General features: G+C 52.2%; 9 protein-coding genes across 9 annotated transcripts; 5 read left to right on the top strand and 4 right to left on the bottom strand.

Moving 5' to 3' along the window:
- Positions 1-752: 752 nt before the first annotated feature.
- Positions 753-3,961, top strand: CC77DRAFT_1006251 (hypothetical protein; the record flags this gene model as incomplete). The annotated part of the gene is made up of 2 exons (XM_018523404.1): positions 753-1,002; positions 1,065-3,961. 2 exons carry the CDS (start codon positions 753-755, stop codon positions 3,959-3,961), a joined length of 3,147 nt encoding a protein of 1,048 aa, XP_018389477.1.
- Positions 3,962-4,396: 435 nt separating this feature from the next.
- CC77DRAFT_645926 (P-loop containing nucleoside triphosphate hydrolase protein) lies at positions 4,397-8,326 on the top strand. Its single transcript, XM_018532603.1, has one exon. The coding sequence runs from the start codon at positions 4,616-4,618 to the stop codon at positions 8,213-8,215; it is 3,600 nt and encodes a 1,199-aa protein (XP_018389476.1). The 5' UTR covers positions 4,397-4,615; the 3' UTR covers positions 8,216-8,326.
- CC77DRAFT_1017667 (hypothetical protein) lies at positions 8,082-9,608 on the bottom strand. The gene is made up of 2 exons (XM_018524452.1): positions 9,426-9,608; positions 8,082-9,375 (listed from the first exon to the last, which is right to left on the bottom strand). The coding sequence occupies exons 1-2, from the start codon at positions 9,513-9,515 to the stop codon at positions 8,437-8,439; spliced, it is 1,029 nt and encodes a 342-aa protein (XP_018389475.1). The 5' UTR covers positions 9,516-9,608; the 3' UTR covers positions 8,082-8,436.
- A 220-nt stretch (positions 9,609-9,828) lies between these two features.
- CC77DRAFT_928956 (Yip1-domain-containing protein) lies at positions 9,829-11,007 on the bottom strand (the record flags this gene model as incomplete). Its single annotated transcript, XM_018534081.1, has 7 exons — positions 9,829-9,956; positions 10,008-10,301; positions 10,348-10,381; positions 10,430-10,537; positions 10,587-10,627; positions 10,678-10,700; positions 10,748-11,007. 7 exons carry the CDS (start codon positions 11,005-11,007, stop codon positions 9,829-9,831), a joined length of 888 nt encoding a protein of 295 aa, XP_018389474.1.
- Positions 11,008-11,720: 713 nt separating this feature from the next.
- CC77DRAFT_1017665 (hypothetical protein) lies at positions 11,721-13,594 on the bottom strand. The gene is made up of 2 exons (XM_018524451.1): positions 11,893-13,594; positions 11,721-11,842 (listed from the first exon to the last, which is right to left on the bottom strand). Exon 1 carries the CDS (start codon positions 13,395-13,397, stop codon positions 12,036-12,038), a length of 1,362 nt encoding a protein of 453 aa, XP_018389473.1. The 5' UTR covers positions 13,398-13,594; the 3' UTR covers positions 11,721-11,842; positions 11,893-12,035.
- Positions 13,595-14,406: 812 nt separating this feature from the next.
- On the top strand, positions 14,407-16,776 carry CC77DRAFT_1006246 (hypothetical protein; the record flags this gene model as incomplete). Its single annotated transcript, XM_018523403.1, has 2 exons — positions 14,407-15,984; positions 16,030-16,776. The coding sequence occupies 2 exons, from the start codon at positions 14,407-14,409 to the stop codon at positions 16,774-16,776; spliced, it is 2,325 nt and encodes a 774-aa protein (XP_018389472.1).
- A 90-nt stretch (positions 16,777-16,866) lies between these two features.
- CC77DRAFT_645444 (hypothetical protein) lies at positions 16,867-17,764 on the bottom strand. The gene has a single exon (XM_018532601.1). It carries the CDS (start codon positions 17,504-17,506, stop codon positions 16,958-16,960), a length of 549 nt encoding a protein of 182 aa, XP_018389471.1. The 5' UTR covers positions 17,507-17,764; the 3' UTR covers positions 16,867-16,957.
- On the top strand, positions 17,765-18,690 carry CC77DRAFT_643890 (hypothetical protein). Its single transcript, XM_018532597.1, has 2 exons — positions 17,765-18,425; positions 18,476-18,690. The coding sequence occupies exons 1-2, from the start codon at positions 18,023-18,025 to the stop codon at positions 18,655-18,657; spliced, it is 585 nt and encodes a 194-aa protein (XP_018389470.1). The 5' UTR covers positions 17,765-18,022; the 3' UTR covers positions 18,658-18,690.
- A 2,046-nt stretch (positions 18,691-20,736) lies between these two features.
- On the top strand, positions 20,737-23,327 carry CC77DRAFT_1006243 (exo-beta 1,3 glucanase; the record flags this gene model as incomplete). Its single annotated transcript, XM_018523402.1, has 5 exons — positions 20,737-20,797; positions 20,846-21,028; positions 21,079-22,202; positions 22,268-22,837; positions 22,896-23,327. 5 exons carry the CDS (start codon positions 20,737-20,739, stop codon positions 23,325-23,327), a joined length of 2,370 nt encoding a protein of 789 aa, XP_018389469.1.
- Positions 23,328-23,434: the final 107 nt, after the last annotated feature.

Raw genomic sequence — 23,434 nt, 5'->3', positions numbered from 1 at the left:
TGGATGAAAGTTAATTGCTGACGGCTGAGCCTGGGTTTCGTCGGAAGATTCCAAAGTTGGCTGCCTACCCCTCACTGCCTGCCAGGAAGGCTGGAGCACAGTGCAGACGACATTATCCACTGCCACGGCATCTTGGTTCTTATCGCGGCTACTGCGGACATCAGGCGTAGGCCAGCGTAAGCGTCTCTCGGCTCACGACTACAAGTCCCGATCGCTGGTGGTTTGTCGTTCGTCACAAGTCACAAGTCACAAGTCACAAGTCGGCACCGGCCTTGTCCACTCCATTGCATTCCCACCAGGGTGCCCGCGCCCGTCTTGCTTGCTCCCACGACGGTCGTTCTTCCCCACGTCCCCAGGCCAGGGTTCTCTCCACGACACTACACCACACGACACACGCGCCTCCACTTTAAGAGGCTCAGAGGCTCTCCGACGTCGACCTGCAAGTCATCGCCCAGGATCCCGCCGATTTGCATCTGGGCAACCCACGCCGTCCCTTTTTTGCCCGCCCCAGCATCTCGCCTGCCGTGTGATTCCCAAAGCAGCATGCACGCCCATCGCCGAGCGCCTCTAGACTAACATCAACACCATTTACACAACCCCGACCTTCGACCCCAGAGACGCGCACCGAGACAAGGTCGCGACACACGACATTTGCATTCCGTCTCCCACTGGCAATGACGGCGCAAGTCCTGTCTATGCATGCTGCGCACGCGTCGGATTTAGGCAAGATCCAGACGCAGTTCCGAGACAAGATGGACACGACTGCAGGCACTGCAAACGAGCCTCCAACCCCCGCATCGCCAGATAGTGGCGACGCCCGTGGCCGTCGACGCGACAGAGACGAAGACGGCGACACTGGCGATGCTGAGGGCGACGGCCATGGCTCCTCGAGGAAGCGAAGGCGCAGCAGAAAGGGCCTCGACAAGAAGTTCGAGTGCCCGCACGAGGGCTGTGGAAAGAGCTACTCCCGCGCAGAGCATCTGTACCGCCACCAGTTGAACCGTGAGTGCAGCACTTTCAACATGCCTCGACAGAGCTGGTAGGGCGAGGCTGACATTGCATAGACAATCCCAAGCAAATCTACCACTGCGACTTTCCCGATTGCCACCGATCCTTTGTTCGGCAAGACCTATGCGCGCGCCACAAGGAGAGACACACGGCACGAGGCTCGCAACTGCTGCGCAAGGATACCTTCAACATGCACAACCTGAATCCTATTGTAACAGCTGCACTGGGTGGCAAGAATGCACCGCCTTCAAAACCACACGGCATCAAGACCCAAGGCCCGCACGGCATGCATTCTCCGCCCTCGGGTGCCTCCAACGCTGGCCCTGGCAACCAAATGTCGCCGCCAAACTTCCACTCTCCCGGCTCCACCACCACTCTCAGCAGACAAGACTCGCTACAAAGAACAGGGAGCGACGATACCTACCGTAGTGGCTCAGAGGCTAAGCCCTACGATATGCAGCCCCAGGCCACCGGGAACTTTGCACCCCCACCACGTCCGGCCGCTTTGGGCAACTATAGTGGACGTCGCACGTCTCTCCACAACTCCCCACATGTGGGTAATGGGAACTTCACCCGGCCCGATCTACGCGCGCAGACTTCAAACATAAGCTCGTATGGCTCGAGCTCACCTTTCAACTCTGCCGTTACACCATCCCAGTATACTCCCTCCGCTTCCTCGACTGGCTATCAAAACAGCGCAAGTGCGTATCAATCACAACAAAACTTCCCTCCCTTCTCCTCCTTACCCCCACCAGAGTATCCACAATCAGCCGGCACCCCAGTTTCTCGAGAACAAGAGAACCAGTTCTACAATGGCACTTCTGGTCAGACGCCCATGAACGGTGTCGAGTCCACTGGCCAGATAGACAACAGAATGCAGAACGTCTCTGACGCCATAATGGAGCAGAACCCTGCCTATGCCATACCAATGTTTGGTGGCGCTGGGTACAGTCGCTCACCATTCGCCATGGCAGACGACTTCGCTGCCTGGCTCTTCAATGACAATCAGTTCAACCCAGGAGGCGCATCGCCCATGGATTATCCGGGCGGAATAAACCCCGTAGCTGGTGCGTCATCCCAAATTGGACTTCAAGCCCCGTATTTTAACTATGACCCCTCAGTCGCGGGCTACCTGAACAACCCTGCACCACCTGCACATCCAATGGCTGTTCACAGCATACTAGATACCACGCTTCCAGAATCTGCCCTGTCTGAAGACAAGCGGAAAGACCTCCTTGACCTTATTCACCTGCGCTTTAACGAAACAGACCATGCACCAGTCAAGAAGCAGAAGGAGGATATCATGGAGGGCGATAAAGACGACAGCCGCCATGTGCTGAGTCTTCACATGATGCAAACATACATTAGCTCATACTGGGTTCACTTCCACCCGCAGCTGCCAATCCTCCACAAGCCAACCTTCAACGCAAGCACTTGTCCTGAGCTCTTATTACTCGCCATCATGTGCCTCGGAGCCTCTTGTTTAGAAAAGAACTATGGTCAAGAGACGACACAGGCTTGCGCCCAGCTGGCCAATTTCTTGGCGTGGCACTTGCGTTGGGAACTTTTCATGGACGCTGACTTCCGCCCACCTGCCAAGTTGTGGATCTTCCAGGGTCTGCTCCTTCTCGAAGTATTCGAGAAGATGTACTCTACACGCCCGTTGCATGAACGAGCACACATCCATCATGCCACAACACTAACGCTTATGAGGCGTGGAAGCTCGTTGATCGGACGGTCAGCCATGGACTCGCCTCCTAGCGTCAAAGATGGAAAGAGTAATGGCATTGGCGGAGCAAACACGCCTGACGAATGGTGGAACCATTGGATCACGAATGAGGCTACTAGGAGGGCGGCATTCGCGGCTTTTGTTATGGACAGCATCCACGCTACTATGTTTGGCCACAGCGCTGTCATGGTTGCTCACGAGATGCGTCTTCCACTGCCATGCGACGAAGCCCTCTGGTCTGCAACGAGTAGTTCCGAAGTGGGTCGGGTTGAACAATCCCTGACTTCCAACGGCATCAAACCAATGTCCTTCCTTGATGGTCTTAAGAAGACGCTGAATGGACAGACCGTACGGACCAATTCCTTCGGGCGCACAATACTGATGGCAGGTTTGCTGAGCGTTTCATGGCACATGAACCAGCGGGATTTGCAAGTCAGCTCGCTTGGTGTAACGACTGCACTAGGTGGACGCGACAAGTGGCGAGGATCGCTAACCCGTGCTTTCGACTTCTGGAAGCAAGATTTCGACAGCTCACTGAACCGGTCGGAGGACCGCCCTGCTTCGAACTCATACGGATACTCTCATGGTGTCGATGACGACAACGTTTTCGAATCTCGGACTGTCCTCCATCACTTGGCGCATATGGCCATGCACGTCGATATCGTCGATTGTCAGATCTATGCAGGCGCTCCCAGACTACTTGGGAGGTCGATAACCCCGCAGGACTACAATGGCGCACAGCGCCGCATGAAGGAGATGTGGGCCCCCACCGCCCGGGCCCGGGACGCCACTTTCTATGCGCTCCGGTTTCTTTCCAACGTCATGGTCGCAGGGGACCACAGTTTGAATCCCAACACTCCATCTAGTGCTGGTTTCTCCTACTCGGCGCGCGATGATTACCTTCTCAATAGGCCATGGGTGCTGTACTTTGCCACGTTAATTGTTTGGTCGTACGGATTCGCGCTTGATGGCCCAGTCAAGGAGCCGTACCAACTTCCAAGCTATGACGACAAAGTCAGGGACATGGTACTCTACCTCAACCGTGTGGGCGGTGTTAGATCGCCAGAGGACCTGAGCAAGACATCTAACCGCAATGCTTGCCTGGGACTGTTGATCATTATGAGAGACATGTTCAAGAAGACGCGGTGGGAGTTGCTGCACGAGGCAAGCAATTTGTTGACCAAGTGCATTGAGATGCTGCTACCTGGCGCAGGTGGCCTATGAGCATAGCAGATGGAAAGGGACCATCTGTATCCTATACCCAGGCGTCACAGGGTTCGATGAGACGATATGTTTTTTCTAGCGAGCGATGGCATCTTTCATTCACGATATAATGGCTTACTGTCTGTCGATTTTGTGTTCAGGTCTGTCTTTTCTGATATCATGCATTCTAGCGAGGAGTGCTTCATGTTCGATACCTTTATGTACATTCACAAGTGGCTGCTTGGGTGGTGGAATATGGGCGGGATGCTGAGTTCATTGCCATATACCCTGGGAAAGGTGTGCTAATACATCATGGACTCTTTCCATACTCTCGAATAAAAACGTGCTTATATTTCTTCAAATTGTTTGCCGTGCATTGTGGTGAGCTTGACCTGAAATGAAGATGGGGCAGGACTACGCTGCACGTGAGAGCGTGACAACGCGCAGCCTCGGAACGCGAAAGTCGCGTCTTTTTGCAAGCAGTCGTACAGAACACTTGCGTAGAGAAATACATAGTCATGAACGTGCCTATATAATCTCTGACAGGTAAATGAACAGTTGGACCGAGTTTCCGCATGGTGCGAGGTTGGCCATTCCTCGCGCCATTGCGTCATTGATTGTGAAGACAAAGCTCCCTGCCGACGTCGCGTCCAGAACAACTACAATGCCCCCAAGATGCCTCGAATGAAGGCCGCCACCGTCTCGGATCAGACCGTGCGAAAGCGAAAACGGAAAACCCGCGCGGACGAGGAAACACAACCAGTAGCATCGGCTGCAGAGGGCGAGGGGCCGAGCGAGGCTCACAGGATCGTTGGACCCGACGGCTCGCTGATCGACCCCAACCAACCTGACCCCATTGAGACGACGACGACTACGAGCGTACCCACAAAGGCGCATGATGGAGGAAAGAAGCCACGACGTGCGCCGAAGAAGAGCGGTGCTGGCAGACCATCTCTCGCGCGCAACAACTCATCCACATTCGTTGAAACGTCGATACCGTGGCCTGAGCATTTCACAAAGCTGGCTCAGGTGCATCGCGCCGTGAATCTTGTTTACACGTTTCTATGCACACGCAAACACCTTGCGACCACACTTGAAAACCTAAGAAGCACAGTCGAAGCCAACATACAGCGAGAGCTAGTGGTTGAAGATGTGGCGCAAATTACGGCATTGGTCCCGAAGGCCATCAACTTTGCCTATGTCGATGAAGCAATGCTCCTAATCAATGTCATGGGTGCAGAAGACAACCTTCACGGGAGATCAACGACGAACTTTGCGATACTTGGGCCGGAACCGGACAAGGGTGAGCATAAGGAGGTGCTGCTGTTTGAATTCATCGATGGCGACTTGAAGCGCCAGGTACAACACAAGAAGACTGGGGAGCCTACGAAGGCCACGACGAAACTGCGGAATGAGGAACTCAAGATGCCCGTGTACAGCCAGAAGCAGATGATGAATTTGATTGAGAAGAGGAATCTCAAGTTCACATCGGCAGTCAACGCATTCCTGAACCAATGCGCCGAGGAAGGTGTTGATGCGGTAGAGAAGATCAAGAAAGTTTCAGAGGCTTTCGTTCCTGTGCCGACAGAGAGCCGACATTCCACGCCCGGCCCAGATCGATCGCTGCTACCAGCCTCCATACCAGCCGAGCGGAAGCCTATTCCCGACATCCTGAATGAGATCAAAACACTTGAGTGGTATACTGGTCAGATTGTGCCGGATGGTCACCGTGTCTTCGACCCCCAGGAACCTGTTTATGGCGACTTGAACTTCGCCATGTCACAGAATCTTGTCAACGCGCTGTATAACACGAAAAACATTACTCAGCTTTACGCCCACCAAGCGGAGGCAATAAACAATCTCTACGAGGGGCACAACGTAATAGTGTCAACTTCGACCAGCTCTGGTAAATCACTGATCTACCAGATCCCTGTTCTACACCAACTAGAACAAGAACCAAACACAAGAGCTATGTACATCTTTCCAACAAAAGCGCTGGCGCAGGATCAGAGGAAAAGTATGAAGGAGCTTTTACGATTCATGCCGGGCTTCGAAGAAGTTTTAGTCGAGACGTTCGATGGAGACACGCCCATGAGCGAACGCAATTATATCCGTGACGAAGCACGTATTATTTTCACAAACCCCGATATGCTGCACATCACAATTTTGCCGCAAGAAGATGCCTGGCGGACATACCTTCAGAATCTACGGTTCGTCGTGGTGGATGAGCTGCATGTTTACAACGGACTGTTCGGGGCACATATGGCGTTTATCATGCGCCGTCTACGAAGGATATGCGCTGCTGTCGGAAATCGTCACGTCAAATTCATCTCCTGCTCAGCTACAGTCGCAAACCCCGAAGAGCATATGAAAACCATCTTTGGTGTTGACAATGTCAAGTTGACAGACTTCGACGGTTCCCCTTCCGGACGTAAAGAGTTCTTATGTTGGAACACGCCTTTCAAAGATCCTGGCGACCCTACTTCTGGACGTGGTGATTGCATGGCTGAGACAGCAAAGCTGTTCTGTCAATTGATGTTGAGAGGCATAAGAGCTATTGCATTCTGCCGTATACGCAAGCAATGTGAAGCGCTGATTTCTGCTGTTAAAACCGAACTGACCAACCTGGAGCGACCGGAGGTTATCCCTCGGGTTATGTCGTATCGAGGTGGGTATACGCCACAGGACAGACGAGAAATTGAGCGAGAAATGTTTGACGGCAAGCTCTGTGGTATCGTATCTACCAGCGCTCTAGAACTCGGTGTCGATATCGGCTCCTTGGATGCTGTCATTACAGTCGGCTTTCCCTACACCATCGCCAACCTCCGTCAACAGAGTGGTCGTGCTGGTAGGAGAAACAGAGATTCGCTATCTGTTCTGGTCGGCGACTGCTTCCCCACTGACCAGTACTACATGTCGAATCCAGATGAGATCTTCACTAAACCTAATTGCGCACTCCAAGTCGACTTGACGAACATGCTTGTTCTGGAAGGCCACGTGCAGTGCGCTGCGTTCGAGATGCCTATTAATGTCGAAGCCGACACTACCTACTTTGGCCCTCTCCTTCCCAAAATCGCCAAAGAACGCATGCGATGCGACAAGGAGGGATTCTATCACGTGAATTCCCGTTTCCTCCCTCAGCCATCTCGTACAGTTGCAATTCGCGATACCGAAGAGGACCATTTCGCCATCATCGATATCACACACGGCAAGAACACGGTACTCGAAGAACTGGAAGCCAGTCGCGCTTTCTTCACTCTCTACGACGGCGGCATATTCTTACACCAAGGAAACACCTATCTCGTTAAGGAATTCTCCCAAGAGCGTATGCTTGCAAAGGTCGAATACGTAAAAGTAGACTGGACAACGCAGCAACGTGATTATACAGACATTGACCCCGTTGAAACAGAAGCCATCCGCCGTATCCCCGGCTCCCGGTGCAAAGCCTTCTACGGCCCCATCAAGATTCAACAAGTCGTCTATGGCTTCTTCAAGATTGACAAGAAGCGCCGTATTCTTGATGCCGTTCAGGTCGACAACCCACCCATCATTTTGTTTAGCAAGGGCATGTGGCTTGACGTGCCGAAATCTGCAATGGATATCTTGAAGTCGCGACGTCTGAACATCGCAGCGGGCATCCACGCCGCTGAACACGCCGTGTTGTCCCTTATGCCAAACTTCGTCATCAGCATGCCAGGAGATGTACGCACGGAATGCAAAGTCCCCGAGAAGGAGTTTTTGCAAAAGGAATCAACAAGAAAGCGACCTGCTCGGTTGACGTTTTACGATGCAAAAGGCGGGGCGAGCGGTTCTGGCATCAGCACCAAAGCATTTGAGTTCATCGATACATTGCTCAATCAAGCGTGTCAACGACTCACGTCCTGTCATTGTCTTGAGGGATGCAATGAGTGCTGTAACGATGATGCGTGTAAACAGCATAACCAGGTCATGTCCAAAGCAGGTGCCATGGTCATTGTCATGTGCTTGCTGGGCAAGGAGAAGCAGATTGATGTCGAGGCGCTGCCATGGGGTGAGGAGGATGTGGAACAAGGTTTCGATACGGTGATCGAGGCGGTTGGGGTCAGAATGGCGGAGGGGAAGACGAGAGATGGGGGGACGTTGCCTGGAGAAGGTGATGAAGGTGAGGAGAAGATGGTGAGAGCGAAACTTGTGGATGGTGTTTGGATTAAAGAGGAAGAAGAAGATGAGGATCATTTCAGTCGAAGCATTCATATGTATCGGGGTGAGAGGACGTTTATTGGAGTGCATAGGTAGCAAGGCTTCATGTCGTGTTTGCGCATCAATAAATACTGTGAAGGAAAACTACAGTAGAAAATCTGGAGTAGAGAAATGTACCAGTGTAACGACAGAACCACAAAAGTGAACCCCCACCCAAATCATCAACAAAGTCCGTATGTCGTACAAACCAATTATACAGAAACCCAAACCAACAAACGCCGCGCAATGCTTCATATACACGTGCCGATACCGTCATCCTAATTGTACTGCCTGCTCTTAGCAGCCAGCTCCTCTTCCTTCTGCTTCTTTGCTGCCTCCAACTTCCTCAACTCTCTCGCCACACCCCCGGACGCCCTCCACCAGACATCTGTGCCCGTTCTGATCAACCTCTCCGCCGCACTTGTTGGGCCATCAACTGCCGGCCTAACGTCGAGGAAGAAGACTGGCTCGCCCGTAGGTTCGGGCTCACCCTCGTAGTAATCAATCACGTATCTAATTTCCTTGCACCCTTTCTCGTTGCAGCGTTCGACGAACCAATCGTGGCGATCAAACGGGGGCGCCGTGCCAAACTTTTCCGGCATAACGTAACCGAGCCACTGCAGTATTTGAGATTTCGGCGTCGGTTCCGTAGGGCGACCGGTAAAACGAAGGAGTTTCGGGGGTTGGACATCCTTTTGGTCCCAGGTTGTTGTGTCAAAGGGGTCGTCGTGTGTGCCGAGCATAAAGTTTGCGACGTCTTCGCCCTTTTTGCAAATCTCATAGCCTTCTGCTAGACCGCGGGAGAAGCGTCGCTCCCAGCCCATGATCTCCGCCCAGGCGCCCTCGTTGAGAAAGTTGTGTACGCCAACCATGGACTCAACGGCTGTGATGTCCGTGTCGGTGTAGCCTTTGCGTAGCATGGCGTTGTACATTTGCTGGGGTGAGGGGTACTCCCAGAGTGAACCGTCACCTTTGGGAATCGTAGAGGTTTCGCGCTCGAGAGGGAGGTTTACGGATTGCGTGTCAGCTCGCTCATTTGAGAGTTCGGCGAACATGTTATTGAGAGGGTTTAGACGAGCGAGTAAGCCGGTCTTTGGTGGTGGCTCTGATGCGCCGGTAGAGGCATTTTCAGGCGGGACGTAGGGGCAGGCGCCTTGCGGTGTCTTCTTTTCGGCGACTACGGGCGCTGTAGGTTTCTTGTGCATTGGACATTCTGGCTGCGATGTTGTTAGAGGCGCATGCGCATGTGGAGTGGCACAAAACATACTGGAGGCTCCATGCTGCCTCGAGGCATAGGATGCGGCGCAACACGTGCTGCAGGTGCAGCGGGTGCGGTGTCTGCCCAAAACCAACCCATTATGAAGTATCGTGTAGAAGAGGAATTATGGCTGCGAAAACCAGAGGCAAGCAAGGGTATATAGGGCTGAAGAAGATGGAACGGGTGGCGGAGTTTATCGGGAGAAACAATTTCGTGCAGGGTCCTCGTCGTCATCGCTCTAAGCAGGTCAGCTACACTCCGATTGGCCAGATATTTCAGCGCAGTGAGAGATGATTTGGAAGCGATATTTGGATTTGTCTTCAGTTATATTCTTGATATTGTAAGTATGTCTGTTACATTTTGTTGTATTCCAGTCCAAAAGCGTCTTGTGTTGCTCTCCGACTGTAGTCCTCTATGATCCTGCCGCCTTTGCCGCCAACTGGCCAGTCCCCCGAGAGCTGAAGATGGCCATGATACCAAAACTACCATAGAAAAGAACCATGGGGTATGCTACCAAGCCTCGCATCGAAGTCATGCGCCCTGCGAAGTATGTTAGTCTCTGTAACAACCCTGTCAGAAGTCTCAACTTACCAACAACAGTGAACATCGAACTGGAGCTGTAAGAACACCATGTGATAGCCAAGCTTGTCAGAAGATATCCAAACAGCCCGTCAAGTGGTACAATGATTCCAAACATCGATACCAGTACGAGAGGAAGCAGACAGTATCCAAGCACCGAAGCCGATCGTGGGAATGTCAACGAGGAGCCGAGGTGTGAGCCATGCGGGTGACCGTGGTCTCCAGGGGTTGCCTCAACCGCGTTGACAGGTGGAGACATGAGCGAGAGGATCTGGTGAAGTAGGATTGTGCCGACGAATGCCAGGCCTGTTTCAGTCAGCCATTGTTCTCTTCGAACGGTTGTTTGGCTTACCATAGATGTAACCAAAATGAAGCTTGCCGGACAACTGCACCCTGTCAGCTCATGTTTCCCTGAATTTCTGTTGTCTTCATACCAGTAATGATGTGCCGAAAATCAAGAAGAAAAGTATGGGACCTGCTACGTCGCTGTCGTCCATGATGTGCTGGTCGATACGACCAAATGGGTTCAGAACGGCCAATGTCTTATTCATCGTCAGCTGTAGATAGCACAGGACATGGTTCAGAACCGACCTTCATTTGTATATGTCTGAAATTCACTCCCAATTCTTCCACTACACAATGTCAGCTCGTCGAATGCGATCGTGAGGTCGGTGTTGCGTACGTAGCGGCGGTTCTCCATCATATCTGCTACAAGTCAGCGATTGTTACACAAACACATCCTCGCGACCTACCCCTCAGTACCAAAAGCTGCCAGCCATCCTGTCCGTAGCCCTGAACTGCCCATGCCCATCTGTCCACTCACACCCGGTGCAGCGAACCCCGCGCCATACTGTGCGGGGTATGCTTGACTTGCCGGCGCGCCATAGTTTGCCTGGAACGGTGTAGAATGTCCAGATACTGGCTGATTGGAGAATGAAGATGGGTAGAATTGGAGGTTTTGCGCATTTCCTGCGCCGTATTGAGGGTTCTGTCCGTAGCCATATTGCGCCATTGTTCAATATGCGATTGCGTGTAGTACCGTGATCGGAAGTAGGTTTCAAGCTGTGATGATCTGGCTGTGGGGGGTTCGCAGTGCTGGTGCCTGGCGGAGGTCTAACGGAGGTGGTTTGGGGTCAAGATGGTACGTGGAGCTGAAGACGACGTCACCGGGGACTCTTGGGCGGAAAGGACAGATCGCGGGGGAGAGTGGGCTTTGGTATTGGGAATCGAGGACTCGCTCGCTGAAGTTGGAGGAAAGATTGTTTGTTTGCAATGTTGCGGCTCAAAGTGGCAGCCACATGTCATCGTGTGCATCGGCGTTGGCCATTCACAAGCCGCCGGGGCTTGGCAGCAACATGAAGGCGACGAAACCACATGGCACTATTGCATGTACTTAAAATGCAAACACACAACAGGAGGGATAATTGTTCGTGAACTTGACAACATATGTTTAGAAATGTTTGTTCATGGGTTTGAGAGGGGTATCTAACACTAATTCTAAGAGGAGAGTCATCATTCATACATCAGAAAACCGACAGTTGCTGTATTCGCAAGCAATGTCATGTCCGTCGCCACGGGAGGTATCCAGGCTCTTTCCAAGCCTCAGACATCAAGTTCAGTACATCTCCCTGGTTCGTCTTGACGTATAGTTGCACCAGTCACACTGTCTGAGCGTTAGCAGCAGGTTATACCTCTCGTTGTATTGTACTGACCATGGTGTCGGAAGACGCATCGTTGTCTTCACGACAATACTCATTGTTGCATTTCTTGCAAGTCCGAATAAAAAGCTCTTTACAGCTTATGCACGTATGGCCACAGCCAAAACAATCACGTCTTACACCGATAACCTGCAGCAATTCACGTTAGCCTATTTCTTGATTCAAGATCGAGCACTTACCTTGGCGCGCAAGTGACAGTTCCAGGTGCAATTATCCAATAGCCAGGCTCCACGGCCAGTCTGGGTAAGACTGGTTTCCGGAATCCAACTACATCGTAACGGCCTCAAGGTAGCATCGCTTCTCGCGCGCCAAGGTAGGTCCATCATCCCCACATCCCGTCGCTACCGGCTCCAGCCATCATTTCTTCACGGAGGCAGTGTTCCACGCAGAGGCCCATATGTACCTTGATCGTTTGCTTTGGGAGCAGTTGACTAGTCCCATCAGGTTTCAAGCTCTCAGTAAGCTCGGTCTGCTGTAGTTCCGTACGTTGGGCGGTAACGGATCCAGTATAACAATCCTCGTCCCACCATTTGTGACATCTTTCGCACCAGCGTCCCTTGAGGCAGTCCTCGCATCGCACTATCAGAGGCGGTGGCGCAGAACCGTCGAGAGTATGCGGTATCTGGGCAGCACGCACAGAGGAGCCATGCAGCGGTACCGGGCTGAGTAATGGATGATGTGATGGGCTTGAGTCGCCGAAAACTGCTGGTCCTTCTGGAGACGAGTGACATGTCTCGCAGCCCGATGGGCCAAGTGCGACAGTTGCGATTGTAGGCCGCAGGAAAGAGGATGGATGAGTCGCTCCACTCGCAGTTGCATCCCTAACATATGCTTTGCTCGGGTCATGTCGTGGTCCTCTGCACAGAACAGCATCGAAAGCAATGATGCCTTCGCATGCTTGGAGTATTTCTGCCCATTCCGGGGACGGCCGCTTTGGTATGATTTTGCCAGAAGATTGATACCATTTGTCCTCGGTCTGCGCTAGTACAGCGTCCAAGGCTTGTTGCGATTTCTCGTTCCATTGTGCCCCAATCTGCGCCCCTTGTGAAGTCGTCACGCCTCTAGGAATGTCTGCGGACAGTTTTCTCGTCACGGGCGATGCAGGACGCGGTGTTCGGTCGCGGGGTCCAAAGATGTAGATGCCTTTGACTCGAGGTGTGCCCGCGGGCCTTGATGGTCGAACCGCATATCGGAGGTATTGCTGAAGCTTGCGCTCGTTCATGTGCTTAGCTTCGCGAATAGAAAGTATACGAACGTTGAATCGTTCTTCCGTAAGCAATTCTTTGACCAACTCTGCTGTCACGCTGAGTCCGTCTAGGACAAGTGTATGTACGTTACGCAGAACATGGAGCTTCTCCAGCCTGTTGAAGATGTGGCGTAGAGGACCGCTGTAGAAATCGTCTTCTGTGAGGGCTTCATCCATTCGCTCAGCGCGAAAACTGACACCACCGACATCAAGAGGTCCATCGAAAGGCACAATAGCAGACTTTACAGGGGAGAGGTCCAGGTAGCGGAAGGCTTCTGGCGACTGGAAGACGGCATGATGTAGAGACTTGCAGGTTCGCGACAGGTTACGAAGGGCAGATATTGGCAGGTAGGGAGCAGTCTGGCGCAGGATCAAGGTGTTGGAAAGTAAGTCCGCCAGGGAGGTAGGGAGGTCGTCACAGAAAGTAGAAGGGCCCATGGCGTATGCTCGAGGAATACAACCAGAGAAATTTGGCCAGAGGTTAGATGGGTACTCACCGATTCTTTATCACAATGCAAGACGGCAGGCCAGACAGGCACGTGCCACTGATCTGACACTGCAGGTGTGTGTTGGATGAGCAAAAGGAAAGACTAATCGAGGTTGAGACGCTGCAGAAGATGGGGTTTGCGTAGGCGTGGGATACCGCCGATGGCTCGCTCCCTGCGGCGATCGCAAATGGAGACCCTGCCAAGGCCGGTGTAGTACGCAACTCAAAGCTTCCTGCAAGATCAGGCCGCGATGAAGCATAGATTGGAACACGTCTTGCAGCCAAGGCCGCGCCGGAGGTCTTGGTCGTGGACTGTGGAAACAGGCTAAAACAGTCGCTGCGAGATGTCAAGCATGCGACGCGACGCTGGAAGCCACCGGGGTAATTGCCCCACGTTGGCCGGTTACGAGCATGAATCGACATATCGAAACTCAACAGGAGTCTTAGTATAGATGGTGCCAGAGCTCCTTAAGATAGTGCCCGGGCAGAGCCAAGGATCTCTTGCTGAATAGCGAAAAGACTTGCAAACTTTGATTACTTGAATTTCCACGCGCATTAGAGGTTGCATGTTGCGATGCCCTTCGCGATAGCTATCGGAGTATCTACGGAAGGCTAGTGATCGCCTCTCGCCAATGCACCAGGGGAAAGGTTGCTCACCGGACGCCCAAGATCCCAGGCCGAATATAGATAGAGACTAGGATTGGGGGAAATGGGTAGTTTTCTCCGTCCAACGGTGGCGGTACCTTCACGCGTTACCACGCGAGGCGCGAGCGCTATCGATAAGCCTAACGGGCCGAGGCGCGGAAAGGAAGCGCAATGACGCCAGGCATTCACCGAAGCTTCGAGTAGAGAGGCGCATATGTCAGCCATTTCACGCTTCCAGCACAACAACTGCGATCCTTCATGCGTTTCCCACCACAGTCCCTACCTTCGATTCTCCGCAGGTAAGACACATCTACCATGGATTCGGAAGCAGAACCAGCAGAGCTGAAGTGGTCCGCTCAATACGAACTCGCGCACGTATCTCGAAGCACGCTACCGGGCGACAAACTTCTCCTTCCACCATCAGCGTTGGAGCAGCTTCTCGCTGCGGCGCCCGTTGTTCACGTCGACGAAAATCGACCGCACATCACCGCTTTCGATCCCTTCAACCCGTACACGTTCAACGCCGAACGCCACGCAAGACAACAGACGCAGGATCGCTTCCAGCAGCTACCCCACCCACTTACCTTTCGACTCGTGAACCCGGAAAATGGCAGAGTTGTACATGCAGGGATACGCGAGTTCTCTGCAGAAGAGGGCGAGATCGTGTTGAGCAGTTTCCTGAAGGAGGCGTTGGGAATCCAGACACAATCTGCAGAGCCGTCGAGAGATGCTAGTCCAAATGGCCAGGAAGAAGTCGATGCGGCCATGTCGAACGGAGCAGCACCGCTCGAAAACAACGGTGCTGCATCCACAAAGATTACAGTGCATGCCAAACAGCTGCCCAAGGGCACTTTTGTAAAGCTACGGCCGCTCGAAGCTGGTTATGACCCAGAGGACTGGAAATCGCTACTTGAGGAGCATCTTAGGTCCAACTTTACGACATTGACGAATGGCGAGGTCTTGGTTGTAGACGGTGGCCGAGGGGTTGGTGGTAAGCGCGAGGAGTTTCGTTTCCTTGTAGATGGTTTCAAGCCCGAAGGAGATGGGATTTGCGTCGTAGACACGGACCTGGAGGTGGACATCGAGGCTTTGAATGAAGAACAAGCACGCGAAACAATGAAGAGGATAGCTGCGAAGATGCACCGTGCACCCGGAACGTCGCAAGGTAGTTCTACTGGCGGGCTGGTTGACATATTTAATGCGCAAACCGGACAAGTACTTGAAGGAGAATATGTTGATTTCGAGCTGTCGTCATGGGATAGATCTCGAGGCTTGGAAATTCTCTTAGATGAAGTGGACGATGAGGATGAGATTGATCTATTCGTCAGTCCATATTCATCACGACAAAGAGCTCGCCCACGGGAAGACGAGCATGTCTTTGCAGTCGTAACAAGCCAGTACCCGAAACGCATACGCCTGCGGCCTACAAACGTCGAACTCGACGATGCAGAAGCTGTGTGGATTTCAGTCCACGCATACCCATCCGAATCACCTTCAAACACACCCAAACCCTTCCGCTTGAAGGTGTCGGTTTACGATCCCAACACAGAAGCAGAAGATAAAATGGAAGATGTTCTGGAGTCCAATGGAACGGTGGAACCGGACGAAGTAATTTGTCAAAACTGCAAACAACGAGTGCCCAAAGGCTCACTCTTTTTGCATGAGAACTTTTGTTTGAGAAACAACATTCTCTGCCCACAAGGTTGCGGACAAATCTTTCAGAAGCGTTCGCCTGCCTACCAAACCCACTGGCATTGTCCCCACGATACCTTCACTGGTAACACTCCATTAAGTCGACAGAAACACGATGCTCTCTACCATACGCCACAGGTTTGCTCGACTTGCGATATGGACTTTCCGTCGATACCCATGCTCTCACACCACAAGACTACAGTATGTCCTGGCAAGCTGATTCTCTGCCGCTTCTGTCACCTACAGGTTCCACAGGAAGGTGATCCGAATGATCAGTCCCCAGAACTCCTCCTTTCCGGTCTTACACCACATGAACTAGCAGACGGCGGCCGAACAACAGAATGTCACCTCTGCAACAAGATCGTCCGCTTTAGGGATATGGACACACATCTCCGACATCATGATCTGGAACGCCTATCCCGCCCTCCACCGCGCATGTGTCGGAACGTTAATTGCGGCCGTACTCAAGATGGTGCAAACAAGGCAGGCGATACACGAGCTGGAACGCGCAAAGGTCAAGGCCCAGGCAACGAGATCGGCTTGTGCAGTGTCTGTTTCGGACCTCTCTACGTCTCTCTGCACGACCCAGAAGGCAAAGCACTCCGCCGCCGTATCGAGCGCCGCTACCTCTCTCAGCTACTTACCGGCTGTGGGAAGGCTTGGTGCAGGAACGAGTATTGTCGCACCGGCCGTAAGAACTTGGGACAGGAAGACAAGTCTGTACCCACTAAAGACGCTATCCCACTCGTGAAGCCATTCTTGCAGGGCATGGACGGGAAGGGTTATGACACTCCGCTGCACTTCTGCGTCGACGAGAGGACGCAGAAGTCTAGAACGCTGGCTGAGATGGTTGCTGCAGAAAAGGGCATTGAGGGCAAAGGTGGATACGGTCTAGAGTGGTGTATTGCTGCAATGGAAGCTGAAGGTGGAGATCTAGACAAGGCGAGGAGCTGGCTCAAGGGGTGGGCACCTCAGAGAACGGAGGCTAGCTAGTGAGGGCTGAGAATATTTTTATCGATGCATTTGCATTGCCGCAGTTAGAACAATAGAGGTACGATGGGGGTTGTAGCATATAGACTAGATTAGAGAGATACCCAATAACGATGTAGACGACCTTAAATTCACATAACCAAATCTACATATAAATCTCAATCCCATATTCCTTCCACATGATCTACAGTTTACTCTTCCCACTCTTGTCTTGCCCCTCCCTTTCCGTCTGCCTCCCCATGTCCTTCGTATTGCTCGTCTCCGCTTTCAAGCTCGCTGGATCGCCGAGTTGCGTCTTATTCACCTTTGCCCCGTCGTCGTTTGCTAGTGTACCTCGTACTTTTTTGCTATGTGGAAGATTCTCCTTTGCCTCATTCTTCTTACCTCCTTGCTTCCCATCTTCCATGTTTCGACCCTCTACGTTTCCGCCATTGCCTATGGCTTTTTTGTCGCCGCCGCCAGCGCTTGTACCAGCTTTGCGATAAGGGTCTGAGACTGTGGGAGCAGAATCTGAAGATGAAGATGAGGATGAGGAGGCAGACGGTGTATCATTCCCTTGACCGGCTGGTGGAGCGGAATCATTTGATGGGAGAGACTTTTTGTCGTCGTTGGCGGGTTTTAGACTCGTGCCATCCCCTAGATCGGGGGTGGATTTGGTGGAATTGATTGCTTCTTTGGTCTTTGGGTTTGATAGGGTGCCGCGGACGGATTTGGAATGCGACGTGTCGACCATTGTTGCTGATGTTTATCCGTGTAGGTATGTTTGGTGATGTTACAACTGCGGAGTAGAAAACCTGGGGAAGAGGAGCTTATGACCTACCAGTACCTCGGCAGCTACATCATTGAAATATAGGCGTAGTTTGAGATCTTCCTACTTGTTTACGGCTCGCGTGTCTTTGACGTATTGTTTAGCGCGTATAGATGACGTCTTGCATTATTGAGGTGCGCAATCACATGAAAGCATTAGGGTCAGATTTGAGTCTTTCCACACTCGTTGTTAGGAGTTGCATCTACCAAAGTAGACATCGGTCTCAGACTGTGTTGTTGTTGTTTGTTCTTAAGGCATCAATGTCTGTCGTAGCCACGAACGAATGAGGCTGCGTCGGCGGCTTACTGAGCTGAGCACTGACGATCCCCATGATCCGTCGCACCTCGGCATCTCCCTACCCCAGAGCTCCACAATCATGTCCTCGATAAACGTTGCGGGAGCGATACAGGCGGTTCCTGTCCCAGAGAATATCGATGCGCCATGACAGACGCCGTCATTTCCCGACTGTCGTCAGTTCCTTGGGCTGCTGCCTTGATCAATGACCCCAATTGGACTCCAGTCAACACTGCCTCCCGGACACCAAAGGCATCCGGGGAAGATTCCTTCTTTGCAGAAACTCTAAGTACAGGTCGCACGATACGAAGCCTTCTGACGCTTCGACCGATCAACGAAGAAGATGGCGATATCGCATACAAGGAGGTCAAGACTATCGTGGAGCTAGGTGACGGACTCAACGGCTACCCACAGATCATACATGGGGGTTGTGCTGCGACACTACTTGACGAGATGTGCGGTATCTTAATCATGCTGAATATGGAGAGGAAGGTGCAAAAAATAACAGAGGACGGCCGCCGCGCAGCTGCCTTGAACTACTTTACCGCCTGTTTGTTCATGTCGCGCCTCAACTCTAACACACAAGCTGAACGCAAACAGATTTGAACACCACCTACAAGAAGCCGGTGCCGACACCCGGTGCGCTTCTTCTTACGGCCAAGATCGAGCGACAAGAAGCGGACGATCGGAAACTATACGTTCGTGCGACCATCGAAGACGGCAATGGTACAATATACACGCTCGGCGAAGCCTTGTTCATCAGGGTTTCAACCAAGCTATGAGGTCGTTATAAACCGTCACATGCTCTACATGTGAACAGCCAGTGATGCGACAGTATTACAATGTGTTACGGAATGTCCTTGAAGCGCCTGTCAAAATGGGCCTCACTCGGATGCCGGTCGCCGACCAGCCTCAAGAGTACGTTGACCAAAGTAGCGCGTACTAAACCAGTACATGAATACAGTCTCTCATCTTGAGGTCGTACCACTCGCGTGGCCATCTTTTGTATACGGCTGTGTGCCGAGATGTTTGTCGTACGACACCGCACAATACAATTGCATGCCGCGATCCTACGCAGGACGACATTGCGCTTGTTGATGTGAATCCCGACCCCTTTTTCCTGCTGCAATACAGAGTCCCTGTCACACTTCGATTTTTGAACGTCTATCACCATAGCCACCTTCCAATACTGTGACTAGACGGGCGTGTACTTGGAAATTGGCGCTGCTAACTTTTTCTACCGCAATTAGGCTGACCGACTTTGTCCGAAGTTACAAGCGTACGTTCGCTTGACTACCTGGATCGCATACTCTGTGACTATTCCATCGGCATCTGCTCACGTTTTGCGACATATGAAGCTACTGAGCGCGGCGCCAGCCCTTAGTGGCAGATCGGCCGAACGTGCAAGCTGGGTTCCGGCCACATGACTGGTCACAACCATATTCTTTTAATCTATCCAACCCTGACCCACATGATCTACCCTGTGCATGACCGTCGTCTAGGCCTGGCTCCTAAGATCTGGGGTAGTCAAGCCGGCGCTTGCGATGTTGCAATCTCCAAGGCATGCACACAGGAAATCCTTCTCTAGAGTACGGCGCTCGATCAACCTCTAACCCAACTAAAGCTCTACCATGCCCAGGCCTGGGCATGCCCGAGTCCACAAACGACGCTATATGCTCCGCAGTGAGCGTTCATGCGCCTGACATCGCCGTCATTTGCAAATTTTTTACTGGTGCCGTTTCAAACTGACTTTGTTCCGATCAGGCAGGTCCAAACAATGATGTCGGGCTGGTCTTGAGGTTGATTGTCTTGCGACAGTCTCACAAGACTCCCTACATTTGCCCCATCACTGTACAGTCGGTGTAAAGTAAGTGCCTTGACGTCCAAGAAGGAACTAACAGGAGCACGCGGTCTTGAGGCTTATGCTGCAGGGCAAGATCATAGGGCAGACCCATGCAGTGCGACGCATGGCTCTACTATCCAGGACTACCCCACATTCAGGCGTCGCCGTCGAACTACGGTAGATGGCGCAAACCCGGGGTTCTAGCATTCATGACCGGGGAGCCAATCGCAGAGACGTTCGCTCTGGTCTTAGGATTAGTGTTCATCACATGCTTTAATCGGTGCTTGCGTTGTCACTGGACAGCACTTCACAGAAGAAATATGCGTAGGGCCGACCCGATGACCAGTGCCTATCAAGGTTAGCTGTAAATCCCCTGAGTCTCATCACAGCTCCTTCTCTGCTTGCAGCTTACTCAAGGCGTATGTCGAAAGGCATGTTGCATTTCAGTATCCGCTACCATTCAACCTCTGGTGAAAGCTGCAATTTTTGTGCATCATAGCGACAGATTGCGACAAATGGAAAGGTGGACTAAGCTTGCCAAATGGCTAAACAAAGCAAAATATTCTTCGGAGATTTGGCTTGAAGGGGAAGGGTGTAAGTACGCGCTCTTCCAGTCCCCAGACTACGTTACTCAGACTAAGACATCTCGAACTGTGAACCGAAATGAGCTATGTAACCCCTTCAAACGGCAACGGGGGTAGCCGCCTAGTGAGTCAGTATGCGGTAGGTCCTTATGACCTTCTAAGTGGCAGTCGGTGAGGTTTCCTCATCACCGGATGCTGCTCGTTAGCCAGTCGGCAGGCTTCGTAGGGGCAGATCCTTAACTGATCGCGTGGGTGTATGGATCTTCTCCTATCACTCAAGAGGGGCGGTAGTAAACAAACGGAGGTGTTAAATAGACATCATCATCTCCCCTCCTGAGACCTCTTTTTTATTACTATACTCTACACTCCTTTGTATACCTCCTCTTGGTGTTTCTACTGTACATAGGATTGTCTACTGGTACATTCTTACGACCATGCACTTACCCTCCTTGATCGCCTGCCTCGGTGCAGTCGGTATTCAGGGTGCTGCTATATGTAAGCAAATATCTCCCCCCTTTACAACTTAAGGCTGACATTACGTAGCCCGGTTTAGCAGACAAGTATCAAATGATACTGAGCCTGCATCAAACATAAGCAGCATCCAAGGAATTGCTGCTATCACAGATGGATACTGGTTGAATGATCTCTCCGGCAACGGAAGAGCTGCCTTCAACGGTAATAGCGCTTACAAAGTCTTCCGCAACGTCAAGGAATACGGCGCGAAGGGTAAGTCGCTTTGCTTTTCGTGTTCCAACATACCATTGACGCTCTTACAGGTGACGGTGTTACCGATGATTCCGATGCAATCAACCGTGCTATCTCCGACGGGAACCGTTGCGGTCCCGGCGTGTGTGACTCGGCCACTGATTCCCCAGCCGTGGTCTACATCCCTTCTGGAACCTACCTCATCAGCAAACCCATCATCTTCTATTACATGACACAACTCATCGGTAACCCTCGAGGTCTCCCTGTTTTGAAGGCTGCTCCTACTCTCCAAGCTCTTGCTCTCATCGACGCTAGTCCTTATGGCAGCAACGGTAACGCTGGCTGGACGTCAACCAACATCTTCCTACGACAAATCCGTAATTTGGTCATCGATGGCACCGCTGTTGCACCTACCAGTGGCTTCCAAGGTATCCACTGGCCTGCCTCGCAAGCTACAACTATTCAGAATGTCAAGATCCGCATGACCCAGGCGTCAAACTCGGTACATGCTGGTATCTTCGTTGAGAACGGATCTGGTGGCCACATGGCTGACCTTGATATTGAAGGTGGTTTATATGGTATGAACATTGGAAACCAGCAGTTCACCATGCGCAATGTCAAGATCTCCAAGGCTGTCACCGGTATCTCTCAGATCTGGGACTGGGGCTGGTTGTACTCCGGTCTTTCAATTAGCGACTGTGGAACCGCCTTCTCGATGAGCAATGGTGCCGCCGCCAACAAACTCGAGGTCGGCTCTGTTGTCATTATCGACTCTGAGATCACCAACTGTCAGAAGTTTGTCGACATGGCGTGGACAAGGACCAGTAAGCCTATTGGTGCTGGCCAGCTGATACTCGAGAACATCAAGCTCAACAACGTGCCAAACGCTGTTGTAGGCAACGGAGCTACTGTCCTCCCAGGTGGAACGCTCACTATCCAAGCTTGGGGTCAGGGCAACAAGTACGCTCCCAATGCGAACGGTCCAGAGAAATTCCAGGGAAACATCTCTCCTGTCGCTCGACCAGGAAGTCTTTTGGATGGTGGCAAGTACTATTCCAAGTCGAAGCCGCAGTACGAGAACCTTGGTACTGGTGACTTCATCAGTGCTCGTGGTAGTGGAGCCACAGGTGACGGTCGTACCGACGACACCAGGGCTGTGCAGGATGCCGTCACCAGGGCCGCTGCTCAAAACAAGGTGCGTAATCGCTTTAGTACTACACTTTATCTCTTTTCCAGATACTAACTCTACCATCCTTGTAGGTTCTCTTCTTCGAACATGGCGTTTACAGGGTCACAAACACCATTTACGTCCCGCCAGGCTCCCGAATGGTCGGTGAGACCTTCTCTGCTATCATGGGCTCAGGTGCCACATTCGGAAACAAAGACAGCCCTGTACCCATCATGCAGATTGGCAAACCCGGCGAGAGCGGTCACATCGAATGGTCTGATATGATTGTGCAAACCCAAGGTGCCACTCCAGGAGCTATTGTCATCCAATACAACCTCAACAGCGACCGTGGCTCCGGTGTCTGGGATGTTCACACCCGTATCGGAGGTTCCAAAGGTACCAATCTGCAGGTTGCTCAATGCCCTGCCACTGTTGGATCCGTCAATCAGCAATGTATGGCTGCGCATACCAACGTGCACGTTACCAAGGGCGCGAACGGAGCGTATTTCGAGAACAACTGGTTCTGGACAGCAGATCATGATTTGGACGATGCACGATCCACACAAATCTCCATCTTCACCGGACGCGGTCTGCATATCGAAGCGCAAAACGTGTGGCTATGGGCTAACGGCGTGGAGCATCATGCGCTATACCAGTACCAAGTAAGTCACTCTCAATCCTGTAACATGGCAATACAAGCAAAAGCTAACAAGTAGATAGTTCAACGACGCATCGAACATCTTCGCGGGCTTCATCCAAACGGAAACCCCGTATTATATGCCCACACCTGATGCCTCCAACCAGCCCTACGGCAGGTCCGACGCTTTCTCGGACCCCGTCTACCCATCTGGTGCATCAGCCTATGGCCTCCGCGTGCTCAGATCCAAGAACGTGCTCATCTACGGTGGCGGCTTGTACTCCTTCTTCCGCAACTACAACGTCGGATGTTCAAGTGCTGACGCACCGAATGGATTCCGCAACTGCCAGAGTCGTGTCTTTTCTATCGAGGGTGCTAGCAGTGTGCAGGCTTTTGCACTGAGTGAGGTGGGTAGTGAATGGATGGTTACAGTTGATGGAGTCGACAAGGCCAAGTGGAGTGACAATCTAAGTGTGTACTCGAACACTATCGGCTGGCTTGGATACGGATTCTAGATCTGGAAGGGAATGTTGAAGTGTACATAGGAGTGGGGGATTCAATTGGCTGTATATATGGGCTGGAGTTTGGTGTTCCCCAGGTGTGCTGGCTACGGTCGCTATTC

The sequence above is a fragment of the Alternaria alternata genome (assembly GCF_001642055.1).
Source record: "Alternaria alternata strain SRC1lrK2f unplaced genomic scaffold CC77scaffold_4, whole genome shotgun sequence".
NCBI classification, from domain to species: Eukaryota; Fungi; Ascomycota; class Dothideomycetes; order Pleosporales; family Pleosporaceae; genus Alternaria; species Alternaria alternata.
This window is presented reverse-complemented; position numbering and strand designations above follow the sequence as displayed.